Below are 16,287 nucleotides of genomic sequence, written 5' to 3' on the forward strand. Positions count from 1 at the left end.
TCTCAGTCTGCCACAGCAACAGATAACGGCATCAACAAAGATGGCCGCCCCTCAGGTCAAGACATCCATTATTAGGAGTTTGTTTTCTTGTTTCTCTCCATGTTTCTGTGTGTGTGTGTGTGTGTGTGTGTGTGTGTGTGTGTGTGTGTGTGTGTGTGTGTGTGCAAACCCTTTCTGTCATATTAAAAGTAGGCCTATCATCTCTCAGGTTTTGTGAAAGTTACTTAATTGGCACCAGACGATTGTCTTCGGCTTATCTACGTGGCTTTTGCAGAATTTCACGCAGTCAACAGTTAACAGTCAACAGTCAATCTCCCTATCAGGAATGCTGGACTCTGGCTTTGTCTATTCTGAGAAACTGTGGTCCCCTTTCCCTCCCCCCGTGCTGCACTGTCACCCTGCTCTCATACCAGGCACCAACCTCTCCCCTTGCTCTGAAGGTCAGATCTGGTGGAGCCAGAGTGTGAGAGGCGCAGTGCTAATGCCAGAATTACTGAATACACAAAATTACAACAGCTATGTGTGACCATATGACACCCTGTGCTACCAGTGGATAGTTACTGAGATACTTCTCATTTTCATCAGAGGCCCAAGGTGCTAAAGCTCTACATATTGCTGGCTACAGCTTCGTAGAAACAATCTGAAAAACTACAATTCAATTTACAATCTTTCATCACATATCTTGAATGAATTGTGTTTATTGATTTTAAATTCATGTGAGGCACTTTATTGTGTGGTCGGCCACACGCCACATTTCTCTCTATTAATATAATGCTGAGTATTTATAGTAACATGTTTAATGCCACACAGCTCCGGAAATAATCTCTTCTAAGGTTGCATCCTATGTGGCCTCACACAATAGCAAACATCCCTGTTGGCACTTAACAGCACAAAAGCTGCAGGGCTATTACTTAGAGGCCAACATGAGTTTAAGCATCACAGTCACCTAATGTGGGAAGAGTTCATTTGTGTTTATCAGGAGGTCGAGGGTGGGTAAAAACAATAACTAAAATCTAGATATGTATTTAACTCTACTGACTGTAATTTTTATGTTATTTTAATATTCTATATATGCAGTTTTTCCTGAGAATATTCTGTTTAATTAACAGTTTTTGTTTCTAGGTGTGGACACAAATCACTGTCCTGGTTGGCAATGATGCACTGCCCTTTCAAAATCTATGGAGTGAAAAAATTCTCTACCGGGATGCTCCAAATGCAACTCTCTCCCACTCCCTCGCAGTGTGTACAGTGCATAAAATAACTGGGGTACAAAAATAGCCGGCTTGGGTTTAGCGCAATGACAAAAACGTAGCTTTCCTTTTGTGTCAATTGAGACAGGCGCTCAGCACCAATAGGCGTCGGAGGAGGTGGCATATGCTAATGAGGGACAAATGTCCACTGGCCGTGACCTTGAGAAACACAGTATAAAGGAGGGCACATCTCACCAAGCTGTTATTTCGTTGTGGTCGTCCTGAGGTCAGTGGACAACGTTTTGCCTTTGTTTGGTAGGTTGGTCACTACGCATTTTACGCGCGGGTTGGCTGCCCTTAAAAGCGTCCTGTAGAGTAATAATTTCAGTTACAGTAGTATAGTGATACTGTTTACCTTTGCTGGCACGTGTCAGTTTACGCGTTATAAGTTTCTGTTTTTTTGTTCACACTTGCTGATAGTGGATTTGCGCTCTTTACGCACAAGCAGTGTTTAATGGCCACGCATTGTTTTCATCAATAATGGAAGGCTGAAGTAACAGAAACAGCTTTAACATATAAAGAACTACTGACCCTAATGCAAAGCTTTGTTTTCTTACCAAAGGAATTCCTCTACTCGTCTGTCTCACTAGTGCGTCTGGTTTTTGGGGCCGGTGAAGAGTTGCCAACATGTCGCGCTTTGACTCGAGGGACTTCGGGGAAGCTGCACAGTTTTTACGCAAATCTGACCTGGAGTTGATGGCGTCGCACACCATTGCTTTTGACGGTAGGTCTAGTAAGGAGAGACCAAAGAAACGAAACCTCATAAGAAAAATCACATTAAAATCAAATAATTCCGTTTTTTATTCAATATTAAATTCATTTCTGTTTTCAAATAAGGCAACAATTCAGCCGATCATGTGAGATTCCGCTTCGTCATTGCAGTTGCATTTGTTGCAGTGTTTTCAAAGAAATAGCTAATTTACAGTCTGAAAATATGGCAAAATATGTTTAAATAATATTACTTCATTAAATCACCGAACTGTTTTTTCAAAGTAAAATGTCACAATGTATCACTATTTTTTGTAAACTTTACGAAGGTGCTATATAAATAAATTTTTAAAATCATCTTTACACACTTGTTAAGGTGAGTAGGCCTATTTTGGACACATAGAGTAATTTGTGTAATACTTTTTTTGAGGAGTTGGTGTATTTCTTTAATACATTTTTTATGAATTGTCTCTGGCAACATTTGTATTATGGAGAGTTTTGCTGCTTCCCAACATCTTTCCACTTAGTGCACACCCTCTGCTGTACTGTTAGGTAAGAAGCGAGCCTGGGTCCCTGATGAAAAAGAAGCGTACATTGAGGTTGAGATCAAGGAGCTCAGCGGTGACAAAGTCATTGTTGAAACCAAAGATAGGAGGGTAGGTGATCACCCTCTAAATGCAATAATGAATGAAAACACTTTATGCACAGTACAATCCCATGTTCTTTTCCTCATGTCTGCCTGCTTCCATCCCTTTAGACTCTGACAGTGAAGGACTGTGACATCCAGCAGATGAATCCTCCTAAGTATGACATGATTGAAGACATGGCCATGCTGACACACCTCAACGAGGCTTCTGTGCTGTTCAACCTGCGCAGACGCTACTCTGCCTGGATGATCTATGTAAGTATCCCATTATGGTTCTTCGCCTCTCCCATCTTTCTATGATCCCTTAAGAGGCATTATTATCCAGATTAAATTACAGAGTTCAACTGTAAACTTGAGCAATGTCAACCTGTCAGTGGCAGAGCTGGACGTTTTTGCTTTAGGTGATAAGGTATCATAGTAGGTTAATGTTGTGTCATGTCCTGTTTCCTCAGACCTACTCGGGGCTCTTCTGTGTGGCAGTGAATCCATACAAGTGGCTGCCCGTCTACACAGCCCCTGTAGTCGCTGCCTACAAAGGCAAACGCCGCTCTGAGGCACCGCCGCACATCTACTCCATCGCAGACAATGCATATAACGACATGCTGCGCAGTGAGTGTACACTAAGACATTATAACAAAATACAGTACACACGAAAGAAAAATGTGACCACAAAAAAAACACAGTACACACAAGCACATACACACCGATACATATACCAACAAATATAAACGCACATACCTGCAGTCATGTGTACGTAACAAGCCTTGTATTATTTTCTCTTCGTCAGATCGGGAGAACCAGTCCATGCTCATCACGTAAGTATCAAATGCTTCAAATTAATATATTTCTTTGTCTTGTCACAAATTAGAGAAGAAACAGACAGCTTGTAAATAAGCAGCCATATTACATGTAGACTGTCCACACACTGCCACTTTAATATTTTGATATTTTTTCCTCCAAAGTTTTTGGCTTTTTCTGAAATCTATTCTTCACTTTTTTCTTTTTCTTTCTGTTTTGTAACATGCAGTGTAATTATTTTGATTTACACTACCTTTACTTATTTTGTGACCAGTTTTTACCTGTTGTATGTACACTTTGTTATTTTTTTACACTCCTATAGCGGAGAATCCGGTGCTGGCAAAACTGTCAACACGAAACGTGTCATTCAGTATTTTGCCATTGTGGCAGCTCTTGGGGAAACAACTGCCAAAAAAGGAGTAAGGCTGATGTGGCAACATTTTTGCTTCCCAGCTTTTTTGCTGTATTTTATTTTTATTTTCTTCATTTTTTTTTTTGGTCCCAGGAATCCTTCCGTGTATCCCCTTTAAACCGTGTCTATACATTTTCCTCACTGTCAAAATGGTCAATGTGAGAACTGATTACATTCATGTCTGAGTCTTTACCATCATGTGTTGTGTAGCCCTTTCCAGACACACTCTTTCTTATTGATTTTTAACTATTTTTCTTTTTCCCTTTCCATGTCATTTCCCTTTTTTTGGCTCAAAATTTTCCATTTTCTTTCCCTTTGCTTTGAGTTTTGGTTTTGACTTTTCTGTGTTCATTTTTCCTACCTTTTTCTCCCCTGCGTTCACCACACTTCATCATATAAAACAAGGTGGCCATTGGGTTTTTCCACAGCTTTAACAACCACTATCTAATTTTCCAGTTGGTTATGATGTTTCCCTTTGCTTTTGAAACAAAGCATTATTCAGTCAGGCTTTAAATAATATGACACTCACAGGCTTCTTACCTTATTATTTTACAGCAAGGTCTTGCCACTAAAACTGAGGTGAGTTCAAACTGCAGGAAAAAATAATCCAATTACAATATGTTTAACAGCAATTTAAAATAAACTTTAAATTGTAAAAAAAAAAGAAAAAGAAATAAATAAATGTATGTGACTGGACGTCTTTACATTTTTCTTTTGATATTATCTCCCAGGGGACTCTGGAGGATCAGATCATTGAGGCAAACCCTGCCATGGAGGCGTTTGGTAATGCCAAAACGCTAAGAAATGACAACTCATCCCGTTTTGTGAGTACCTGTAAAATCCCCTGTATATAGGATACAGTATATACATTGAAATGAGTTGGCTAATCCTGCTATTTGTTGGTCAGTTTCTGGAGCATTTAAAATAACATTTTCCCACAGGGCAAGTTCATCAGGATCCACTTTGGACATACTGGCAAACTAGCCTCTGCTGATATTGATATATGTGAGTTAACGGTCAAACATTGTATTCATCATCATCCTCATCATGTATTTCTCTTCTTGTTCCATGTCTGATATTAACATGTTACCGTCCTTTTTCACCTTTAGATCTTCTGGAAAAATCCAGAGTGATATTTCAGCAGCCCGGTGAGAGGAGCTACCACATCTACTACCAGATCATGTCGCAGAAGAAACCAGAACTGTTAGGTTAGCCATTCTGGCTGCTTTGTATATTTCATTACGTGCTTCTGCAGGACTGCGATGTGAACCTGTAAACTCTTTGTTCCAGACATGTTGCTGGTGTCCTCCAACCCATATGACTACCACTTCTGCTCCCAGGGTGTGACCACCGTGGAGAACATGGATGATGGACAGGAGCTGATGGCCACTGATGTAAGAGCTTTTATTTTGTCCACATGGAGAGAAATCCATAGAGCATATTGAGTACATTTGTGAAGTTGTGAGATTACTTTTCTTGGCTTCTTTACAGCATGCTATGGACATCCTCGGCTTCCTGTCCGACGAGAAGTATGGCTGCTATAAAATAGTTGGAGCCATCATGCACTTTGGCAACATGAAATTCAAGCAAAAGCAACGTGAGGAGCAGGCGGAGGCTGACGGCACTGAAAGTAAGAGTCAACAACAAGACATCTGGCACAAAAACAACAATTTGATTTAAAAGCAAGTTTGTGATTTTTGTCCCGTTTGGTTTTCAGGTGCAGACAAGGCCTCATACCTAATGGGCGTCAGTTCAGCTGATCTCATCAAGGGCCTCCTGCACCCAAGGGTGAAAGTGGGAAATGAGTATGTAGTGAAGGGACAGAATGTGGAACAGGTGAGGAGATGCAATGTCTGATGTCTTTGTTTGGTTTCATTATTTTATTAATCTGAAAGACGATGAATGAGGTAATCGTTCTGTAATATAAAGTGAACAAATGAGGCACAATATATCAAACATAAAAGCAGAACTGCGGTACGAAATGTACTTTACAGGGTAGAAAAGACTCAGTGTGTTCAGCTTCACTTCATTCTGCTGGACGACTAGTATGCTGATGAGTGACGGCTTCTTAATCCTCAGTCGATCAATACACTCGCCACCTTTGAATGTGGTATCTAAGCAACAGAAGCTATTCACGTGAATGACAGCTGTATGCGTGTGTGCTGATGCCGCAGGTTAACTACGCTGTTGGTGCTCTGGCCAAAGCCACGTATGACCGCATGTTCAAATGGCTCGTGGGACGGATCAACCGCACCCTGTACACCTCCCTGCCTCGCCAGTACTTCATAGGGGTCCTGGACATCGCTGGGTTTGAGATCTTTGAAGTAAGTTGATCCATCCTGCAATTTTTTTTTTTTAAAGATGAAAATTATTTTTATTAAGAACTATTACCATCAAACTGGTTTTCTGTTTCTAAGGCCATATTTTGGTTTAATATCAACAGGTGCTCTGTGTCTCATCCTTTCTTACTGTGATGAATAAGCTATACTGCAGGATGACTCTCCATAACATGTATTTCACGCTGTCCACTTCCAATGCTTCCTCTGAAACACATTTTCCTCTTTTGTTGCAGCTCAACAGCTTTGAGCAGCTGTGCATTAACTTCACAAATGAGAAACTGCAACAGTTTTTCAACCACCACATGTTCATCCTGGAGCAGGAGGAGTACAAGAGGGAGGGCATCGAATGGACCTTCATTGACTTCGGGCTGGATCTTCAAGCTTGCATTGATCTCATTGAAAAAGTAAAGAAAGTGTTTTATCTGTAATAGATGAAGTTGAATCATAAAAGAGTTTCACAGAGACGTATGTAACACTCTGCTCTTTCTCCAGCCGCTGGGTATCATGTCCATCCTTGAAGAGGAGTGCATGTTCCCAAAGGCCTCAGACAGCAGCTTTAAAGCCAAGATGTATGATAATCACATTGGCAAATCGCCTAATTTCCAAAAGCCACGGCCGGACAAGAAGCGCAAGTACGAGGCACATTTTGAGCTGGTGCACTATGCCGGAGTGGTAAGTTTGTTCTTGCTAAAGCCCTGAGACTTACAACATTAATTCTTACATACATAATTCAAAAATATGGATGTCCCTGCTGCTTTTACAGGTACCATATACCATTATTGGCTGGCTAGACAAAAATAAAGACCCACTGAATGAGACGGTGGTGGCGTGTTTCCGGAAGTCCTCCAACAAACTGCTAGCTTCTCTGTACGAGAATTATGTTGCCTCAGACTCAGGTACAGTAAACAGGATGTTGACAGAAGACTATAGCATAGAGAGGACACCTTAAGGAGTTCAAATTAATCACTCTGCTTATTACCTCGCAGTATCTGACCACAAGACTGGTGGCAAAGAAAAGAGAAAGAAGGCTGCCTCTTTCCAGACCGTGTCTCAGCTTCACAAGGTGAGCCTGACACCACAGATTAAAATGGTCCATTACTGATGCAGGTTAATACAGACAGAGGTGATTCCAAATCACTTACCTTTTTTTTGTGTGGTACGAGAAATGTTGGGCATCATTGGACAGCTGAGACGGAGGCAGTTAAGACTTGCAGTGATGTTTAGGGCAATGATCACATGAACATCACTTTAAGTCTGTGCTGGCTCTTCTCTCCTTAACATCAAGAATTTCACGTGTGAGGAACACAAAGTCCTGCAGATAAAAAAATATTTTCATGAAGATTTTTTGCAATGAGTGATGTTCAAATTGTAGATTCAAGGTATTATCATTTAATTTGCGGTGTCCCTCCTTTCCTACAGGAAAACCTGAATAAGCTGATGACCAACCTCCGCAGCACCCAGCCTCACTTTGTTCGCTGCATCATCCCTAATGAGACCAAGACTCCAGGTAACACATAGCACAATCATTGCATATAATCATTAGCTAAACAAACTGGACTAGGCTCATGTTTGAAACTTGTTCTGCACAGGGATCATGGAAGCATTCATAGTGCTGCACCAGCTGCGCTGCAACGGTGTGCTGGAAGGCATCAGGATCTGCAGAAAAGGCTTTCCCAACCGCATCCTCTATGCTGAATTCAAACAGCGGTACAGCGTTCAGATCACTTTTGGATATCATGGCATGGTAATGAGTCACGGTGATAATCTGTCTGACAACACTCTTTTCTTCATCCATTCAGTTACCGCATCCTGCACCCCAGTGCCATCCCAGATGATAAGTTTATGGACAGCAGGAAAGCTGCAGAGAAGCTGCTGGCCTCCCTGGATATCGACCACAACCAGTATAAATTTGGACACACAAAGGTAGGAAGTAGCAGCTTGTGTAAAGCAGAGCTGGTGAGTGGCAAAACAATCAACAAAAAAAACTAAATAAAAATTTTAAATTATTTTTATTGAATTATTTAAAAATTGGATGGTGTGTTGGTATTTTTAAAAATGAGCATGTGATAATAAATCTAATCTCTCGCCATTTTGGCTTCATGTAGGTGTTCTTCAAGGCAGGCCTGCTGGGTCACCTCGAAGAACTGAGAGATGAGCGTCTGGCCAAAGTCCTGACGTTGCTGCAGGCAGTCGCTCGTGGCAAAATCATGAGGAATGAGCGGAATAAGTTAATGAAAATGAAGTAAGAAGACCAAAGACTTTTGTCGATAAAATCACTTCCTTTTTTATGAACCTGAATGAATATAAAATGCATTCATAGGCAGAGGAAAGCATTCAAGCTTAATATCTCACAGGAAGGTGAAGACATGAGTGCAAAAAAACACTCCCTCAACAGTTGCTTTTCTGAACAGGTTCAATAGCAACACAATCAGCCGCGAGCCTTTCAGCTTGTGATATACTATACCTTAGTGTTCACTCCCCTGCTCTAGTATGTGTGGCATGCAAGGGCAGTGTTATCGGCGTGTGTGAGGCGTGTGCTTGCCCTTGTATGGTTACCAGGCATGTGTGTGGCCCTACTGTTAATAAGGGGCCCCATCCCTCTCTCTCTCTCTCTCTCTCTCTCTCTCTCTCTCTCACACACACACACACATACACACACACACACCCACACACACACACACACACACACACACACACACACACACACATCGCGGGTCTCTGGCCATTCTCTCCATCCACTCTCTCTAAATTAAACAATGCTGACGGTGTCCTCAGAGTCAGGTGGCGACATGTGTCAAGTGGCAGCTGCTCAGGCCCTCCCTAAAAATACAACCCCCGGCCCCCTCCCTGGATGCCCGATGGCCCCTGGCCCTTGGCCCCTTTTGTCCGCGGCGCCTGTACTTCTAAGTGAGTGCATTGATGGGATATGTGGCGGATGACGGAGGATTAAAGTCGCCTGTTGGACAGAGGGCTTACGTTTCTAAATAAACACAGACTCTCACCTTTGAGAGGCACCCAGCATGGTGTCATGTCAAAAATGCAATCAGTTCCCCCACCCTCACCTCCCACTTCAGCATGTGCACACTCACTCAAACTCACCCTCTAAACACTGAAAGAGAGTCCTTGACCAGTCGGCTCTGGGTCCATATTTAGGGCTGCTAGACGCCATTCTAATGAGACTAAATCAATCTGGTAACCCTGTTTGGTCACAGTCATGAAACATCAAAAGCAGCATTAGGTGTATGATTTCATTTTGCATCCCTCCGTGTATGATTAGATACAAGACAGTGAATAGCAGCAGGATTAGTGCCAAAATAAGTAACTAAATAAATAAACGGGGAACTCCAGGATAAATCTTTGTGACCTTCTTCTCTTAACTTGACGTGAACTTAACTTCTACTGGTTTGAACAGTGGTTCCCCACACAGCTTTGTCAGATGAACTCAAGTATTTTATCAATATCACCACCAGTCATGTTCCGAATTTGGGCATTTGTATATATATATAATAACAAAACAAAAAAAATAACATTTTCATACAATTGAACTGTCAATGTTTAGTTTGGTTTAATCAAGTTTGCATTTGTACTGTCAATGGCAGAAGCTACATATTTCAACCACTCATTAGGTACTTCATTAACTACTTCAACCACTGTTTCATTTATCACTTAAGCTAACTAGTTCGATCATTATCTTTTAGCTATTTTCAACCATTAATCCAATACTTTTAGTCAACCGTTTAGACCTTTCTGCTTTTAGACCTTTTTTTAATAGCTTGAGCTTCCACGTACCCCCTGGCAGTATACCTGATTGGGAATCATCGGTCTCTGTGCCATTTTAGATTCGTTTTTAAAAAAAGAAAAATTTCAGTGGTAGAAAAAAACCTCACTTTTCCAATCCCTCCTTTTTATTTCATCTTGTTTTTAGGGAGGCTCTGATGATCATCCAGTGGAACATCCGAGCCTTCAACGCTGTCAAGCACTGGCCCTGGATGAAGCTCTTCTTCAAAATCAAGCCACTACTGAAAAGCGCTGCCACTGAGAAAGAGCTGGCCTCTCTGAAGGAGGAGATGGCCAAGCTGAAGGAGGCTCTGGAGAAATCTGAGGTCAAGCGCAAAGAGCTGGAGGAGAGGCAGGTCAGCCTGGTCCAGGAGAAGAATGATCTCTCTCTACAGCTGCAGGCAGTAAGTGGCATTCCTCATGTATTCACACATTTAGCTTTTGGAAAGACAGATAGTTCAGTGGGAATGCACTGAACACATACTCTTTCTCCCCTGTAGGAGCAAGACAATCTTGCAGATGCCGAGGACCGCTGTGAGCTGCTCATTAAAACTAAGATCCAGCTGGAGGCCAAAGTGAAAGAAATCATGGATAGGCTGGAGGACGAGGAGGAGATGAGCTCTACTTTGCTCGCCAAGAAGCGCAAGCTTGAGGACGAGTGTGCTGAGCTGAAGAGAGACATTGACGATCTGGAGATCACTCTGGCTAAAGTGGAAAAGGAGAAACATGCCACTGAGAACAAGGTAAGGGAATTTGAAATGGAGTGAGTTGCCTCCAGAGGGAGTTAAGAGGCCACAGAAAGATCCACAGCACATTTAGTGGATTGAATATGTACGGGGAAATAAAAAAGAAACATGTTTTTGATTTCTCATTTCATGAGTGATAAATGCATTTCCTTCTTCCGGCTCACAGGTGAAGAACCTGATTGAGGAAATGTCAGTTCTTGATGAAACCATAATGAAGTTGACCAAAGAAAAGAAGGCTCTTCAGGAGGCTCACCAGCAGACTCTGGATGACCTGCAGGCAGAGGAAGACAAAGTCAACACTCTGACCAAAGCCAAGGCAAAGCTGGAGCAACAAGTAGATGATGTGAGTGTATTTATCGCCTAATTAAAAGCACAGGTGGTCATCATCATATACATGAAATGTAACAATTTTCAAACTTTCTATTGTGAACCAGCTGGAGGGTTCACTGGAGCAAGAGAAGAAGCTGCGTATGGACCTGGAACGGGTCAAACGTAAGCTGGAGGGAGATCTGAAACTCTCCTTGGAGTCAGTTATGGACTTGGAGAATGACAAGCAGCAACTTCAAGAGAATCTGAAAAAGTGAGTTTTCATATCATTACAGAAAAATATGATCTTACTATTGGGAAGTAATGATAATGATAATAATTGCCAAATATTTTCTACCAGGAAAGACTTTGAAATGAATGGGATGAGCACAAGGATTGAAGATGAGCAAGCCTTGGTCAATCAGCTCCAGAAGAAGATAAAGGAGCTACAGGTGGAAACTGATCTCAACTAGTAATAGAGCAGTTATGACATCATTTTGACAACATAACTGACCGCTGCTTTTCTCCAGGCTCGCACAGAGGAGTTGGAGGAGGAGTTGGAGGCCGACCGGGCTTGCAGGGCCAAAGTAGAGAAGCAGCGGGGCGATGTGGCTCATGAGCTCGAAGAACTGAGCGAGCGCCTGGAGGAGGCTGGTGGGGCCACCTCAGCCCAGATCGAGTTCAACAAGAAGAGAGAGGCAGATTTTCTGAAGCTGCGGCGAGACCTGGAGGAAGCCATGATGCACCACGAGGCCACAACGGCGACCTTGCGGAAGAAGCATGCTGACAGCGTCGCGGAGTTGAGTGAGCAGATCGACAGCCTGCAGCGAGTCAAGCATAAGCTGGAGAAGGAGAGGAGTGAGGCCAAGATGGAAGCCGATGATTTGGCCTGTACTGTGGAGCAGCTCTCCAAGGGCAAGGTAGATAGAACACACAGAAAGGTTTAAAGTACTAGATCAATCCCTTATAAAAATAAAATGTCCATCTTTTGTCTACAGACCACTTCAGAGAAGATGTGTCGCCTGTATGAAGACCAAATGAATGAGGCTAAAGCCAAGGCTGAAGAGCTCCAGAGGCAGCTCAACGACACCAACACCCAAAGGGCCCGTGCTCAGGCTGAGATTGGTAAGGAGCTTTTATTTTATCACAAATCTCACATGCAGATTTTACAGACCGGTCAGTAACACAGGTACCTTTTTCTCCTCCATGTAGCCGAGGTGAGCAGGAAGCTTGAAGAGCGGGAATCCATGGTCTCCCAGCTGCAGCGTGCCAAGAACTCCTTCAGCCAGAATGTTGAGGAGCTCAAGAAACAGCTGGAGGAGGAGAATAAGGTCAGCTCCATATCACTGCATCAGTCAGTGGTGGTTATTTACAAAACTGGTAGCTACCTCTGCAGAAAATCAGAGTTCCTCCACTTCAACTAACTGCTCTGTGCCATCATGATTGGTCTCTTAAGGCTAAGAATGCCCTGGCCCATGCGCTGCAGTCATCTCGACACGACTGTGATCTTCTGAGAGAGCAGTACGACGAGGAACAGGAAGCAAAGGCTGAGATGCAGAGAGGTCTGTCCAAGGCCAATGCTGAGGTGGCTCAGTGGAGGACCAAGTATGAAACTGACGCCATCCAGAGGACTGAGGAGCTGGAGGAAGCCAAGTGAGTGAGATGTATTTTTAACTCTCGAAATTCGATGGTACACAATGATCATTTGAAAGCATGAGCGCCAAATGTGTTTGCCTCTCATTAGGAAGAAGGTGGTGACACGTCTGCAGAACGCTGAAGAGACGGTGGAGGCTTCCAATGCCAAGTGCTCCTCCCTGGAGAAGACTAAACATCGGCTCCAGACAGAGATCGAGGACCTGGCCATTGATCTGGAGCGTGCCAATGCTGCAGCTGCTGCTCTGGACAAGAAGCAACGCAACTTTGACAAGGTATTAGCTGATGGCAACTATTCCAGAGGATGGCTTTTGCTGTCCTCAATGGAACGCACCCTAAATAGTCAGATGACTAATAGTTAATTTGTGCATCATTATTATTATTATTATTACATGGTGAATTAATATGATTGGGTTCTGGTACCATGTACAATGCCAACTCATGACTTGTGTTCCAGTGCAAACGTGTCTTGTTGTGTACTCCAGGTGCTGGTCGAGTGGAAACAGAAGTATGAAGAGTGCCAGTCAGAGCTGGAGACCTCTCAAAAAGAGTCTCGCAGCCTTAGCACAGAGCTCTTCAAACTGAAGAACTGCTACGAAGAGACCCTGGATCATCTCGAGACCTTCAAGAGGGAGAACAAGAACCTCCAAGGTACCTGTCATTGTTTTTTTACAACATGAATACCCAGTTTGAAGGTTGCATAAAACCGATCATTAGTTTACCTAGACTTTATACAAAATACCGAATATATTTCTATCTTTACTCCCCCAGAGGAGATCACTGACCTGTCAGATCAAATCAGTCAGGGAGTGAAGACCATCCATGAGCTGGAGAAAATGAAGAAGGGTCTGGACATGGAGAAAACTGAGCTTCAAGCTGCCCTGGAGGAAGCTGAAGTAAGCCGTTTGCTGAGTTCTCACTTCTTTCTCCTTGTGGTCTGGGATCTTTTTTGACAGAGGTTACCCACAGAATATCTTCAAGCATTAAGTATCTGTCTGTCTCAGGGCACTCTGGAGCATGAAGAAAGCAAAACTCTCCGCATCCAGCTGGAGCTTAACCAGATCAAGGCTGACATTGACAGGAAACTGGCGGAGAAGGATGAGGAAATTGACAGCCTTCGGTGAGATTCGTTGATTACTCTTTTTGTCCTTCTTTATGGCAGATTTGACTCTATTCCATCGACCAGTCCATACAAACTGGGCCTCCTTAATTTCTCTCTCCATGAAATCTTTCAACTTCTAGCCGTAACCACCAGAGAACACTGGAGTCCATGCAGGCCACCTTGGATGCCGAGGCCAAGTCTCGCAACGAGGCAGTGCGCCTGAAGAAGAAGATGGAGGGTGACCTGAATGAGATGGAGGTGCAGCTGAACCATGCCAACAGGCAGGCCTCAGAGTCCCACAAACTCCTGAGAAACCTGCAGGTTCAGATCAAGGTGAGTCCATCTAGCAGCTGGTTGATGAACTTACCTAATGTGTCAGATTCATTAGTACATGGAACAAATTCCATCCATCTAAATATTTTGCTTGTATATGATCTGTGACTCCAGGACATTCAGTTGGAGCTGGATGAGACTATTCACCAGAACGAGGAGCTGAAGGAGCAGGTGGCGGTGACGGAGCGCCGCCACAACCTGCTGGCTGCTGAGGTGGAGGAGCTAAGGGCTCTGCTGGAGCAGAATGACCGTGCACGCAAGCTAGCTGAGCATGAGCTGCTCGAGGCCACGGAGAGAGTAAACCTGTTGCACTCTCAGGTAGGAAGAAACATTTAAAACCACCCTGCAGTGCATTTATGAAAGATTATGACTTCACTTCATATAAATATATTGGCTTATCAAAGGATGGTCACTTACTTTCAGTAGATGGACATGAAGAGGATACTTTTGTTTTCCAAGCTAGCTAGTCTTTGTGGTGGTTGAAAACAGCAAAATAGCTGCAAAAGCAAGTATTTCTGGCCTATTTGTTACTCTTTGGTTCAGTTGCTCTGATTACTTAATCCCAGCTAGTGGTTACCAGTTTTAGAAATAAAAGAAAACAAGATAAACTGACATTTTAATAATCCTGAGATGATTCTTGAAACTGACTCTTTTGCTGCAGAACACTGGAATGATCAACCACAAGAAGAAGCTGGAGAATGATCTGTCCACGCTGTCAAATGAAGTAGATGATGCTGTGCAGGAGTGCCGCAATGCAGAGGAGAAGGCCAAAAAGGCCATCACTGATGTAAGTTCTGGAATAAACTAAATATAAAGTGCATGATATAAGACATTTACAGTACAGAATAACTCAACAGGGGTTTACTCAATGCCCATTTAACAATGATCCTCTGAATTCTTGTAGGCAGCTATGATGGCAGAGGAGCTGAAGAAGGAGCAGGACACTAGCGCCCATCTGGAGAGGATGAAGAAGAACATGGAGCAGACCATAAAGGATCTGCAGATGCGGCTGGACGAAGCTGAGCAGATCGCCCTCAAGAGTGGAAAGAAGCAGGTCCAGAAGCTGGAGGCCAGGGTGAGAGATGAGCGTAATTAAATAATGATGTAGTCACTGTCCTACCTTATAATTGCTGTAATGGGTAGTGAGTTTTGTTTGTAATCTGAGTGGACTGGTCATTTTTTGGTCTTGCCTGTAGGTCAAAGAACTGGAGAATGAAATTGAATCGGAGCAAAAGAAGAGCCAAGAGTATCAGAAGGGAGTACGCAAGTATGAGAGGAGAATCAAAGAGCTCTCCTACCAGGTAAACAACAAGTGTGTTTGCACATAGATCATGCTGGGGTGTAAAATATGAATGCATGTTTTTAGGAGCTCCCTGTTGTTGTCTGTGCAGGGTGAGGAAGACAAGAAGAACCTGGTCCGCCTGCAGGACCTCATCGACAAACTGCAGACCAAGGTGAAGAGTTACAAGAGACAGGCTGAAGAAGCGGTGAGTCCACTATCAGCAGTTTAGTATTATTGTAGTGTCAGTGATAAATTATCTTCACCACATCATTAGCCATAGCTGGAGGGGTTTGAATAGAGTTCAGTTTACTGTACACTAAATAGGTTTCTTGGTTTCCTCCTGTCTGCAGGAGGAGCAGGCAAACACCAACCTCTCTAAGTACAGGAAGCTCCAGCATGAGCTCGATGATGCAGAGGAGAGGGCTGATACGGCTGAAACGCAGGTCAACAAGCTCCGGGTCCGCACCCGGGACCAGGGTAGCAAGGTTAGTAAACTAAATACTTTTCATATTACAGTATGCTGCTGAATTGTATGACCTTTAGAAGTATTAATTAAAATTAGCCAGCAGGCTTCATAACAAGAGGGTTAATCTGAGAAGAGACTGAACGTTATCCTCTGTTGAAGATGACCTCACATAGCCCTCTTATATGATCTCTAGTGTGGTCACGAGTAACTCTGTAACACTGTGTATGTGGTTGCTAATAAACATCCCTGTCTTGTGTATTTCAGCATGCTGACTGACGTGAGGCTGAACGCTGCGGCCAAACATATCACAGCCAGCCAGCTGCAACAGCTGTGCTCAACTGTGACGACACACCCAAATAAAGACTTCAAATATTTACTTATGACTGTTTGGTTTTTTTTATTTTTCAGTGTAAATATGTGATAAAGATAGAAATCCCACAGAGAAGATCTAAAGGAGAATTTATTATAT

At 43.1% G+C, this 16,287-nt stretch overlaps 1 protein-coding gene across 1 annotated transcript; it reads left to right on the forward strand.

The window, feature by feature from the left end:
• The first annotated feature begins 1,877 nt into the window (after nt 1–1,877).
• Nucleotides 1,878–16,026, forward strand: myh7ba (myosin, heavy chain 7B, cardiac muscle, beta a). Its single transcript, XM_078249583.1, has 42 exons — nt 1,878–1,974; nt 2,511–2,614; nt 2,716–2,859; nt 3,057–3,213; nt 3,392–3,419; nt 3,725–3,821; nt 4,546–4,638; nt 4,756–4,819; nt 4,924–5,022; nt 5,105–5,208; nt 5,306–5,444; nt 5,532–5,650; nt 5,989–6,138; nt 6,387–6,557; nt 6,646–6,825; nt 6,917–7,049; nt 7,140–7,216; nt 7,573–7,660; nt 7,743–7,860; nt 7,953–8,076; nt 8,259–8,395; nt 10,079–10,334; nt 10,431–10,673; nt 10,843–11,019; nt 11,111–11,256; nt 11,344–11,434; nt 11,513–11,902; nt 11,981–12,107; nt 12,195–12,313; nt 12,439–12,635; nt 12,727–12,910; nt 13,121–13,286; nt 13,407–13,531; nt 13,640–13,755; nt 13,878–14,070; nt 14,185–14,388; nt 14,732–14,857; nt 14,975–15,145; nt 15,267–15,371; nt 15,462–15,557; nt 15,703–15,867; nt 16,012–16,026. The coding sequence occupies exons 1-42, from the start codon at nt 1,878–1,880 to the stop codon at nt 16,024–16,026; spliced, it is 5,835 nt and encodes a 1,944-aa protein (XP_078105709.1).
• Nucleotides 16,027–16,287: the final 261 nt, after the last annotated feature.

The sequence above is a fragment of the Sander vitreus genome, chromosome 4 (assembly GCF_031162955.1).
Source record: "Sander vitreus isolate 19-12246 chromosome 4, sanVit1, whole genome shotgun sequence".
Classification (NCBI taxonomy): domain Eukaryota; kingdom Metazoa; phylum Chordata; class Actinopteri; order Perciformes; family Percidae; genus Sander; species Sander vitreus.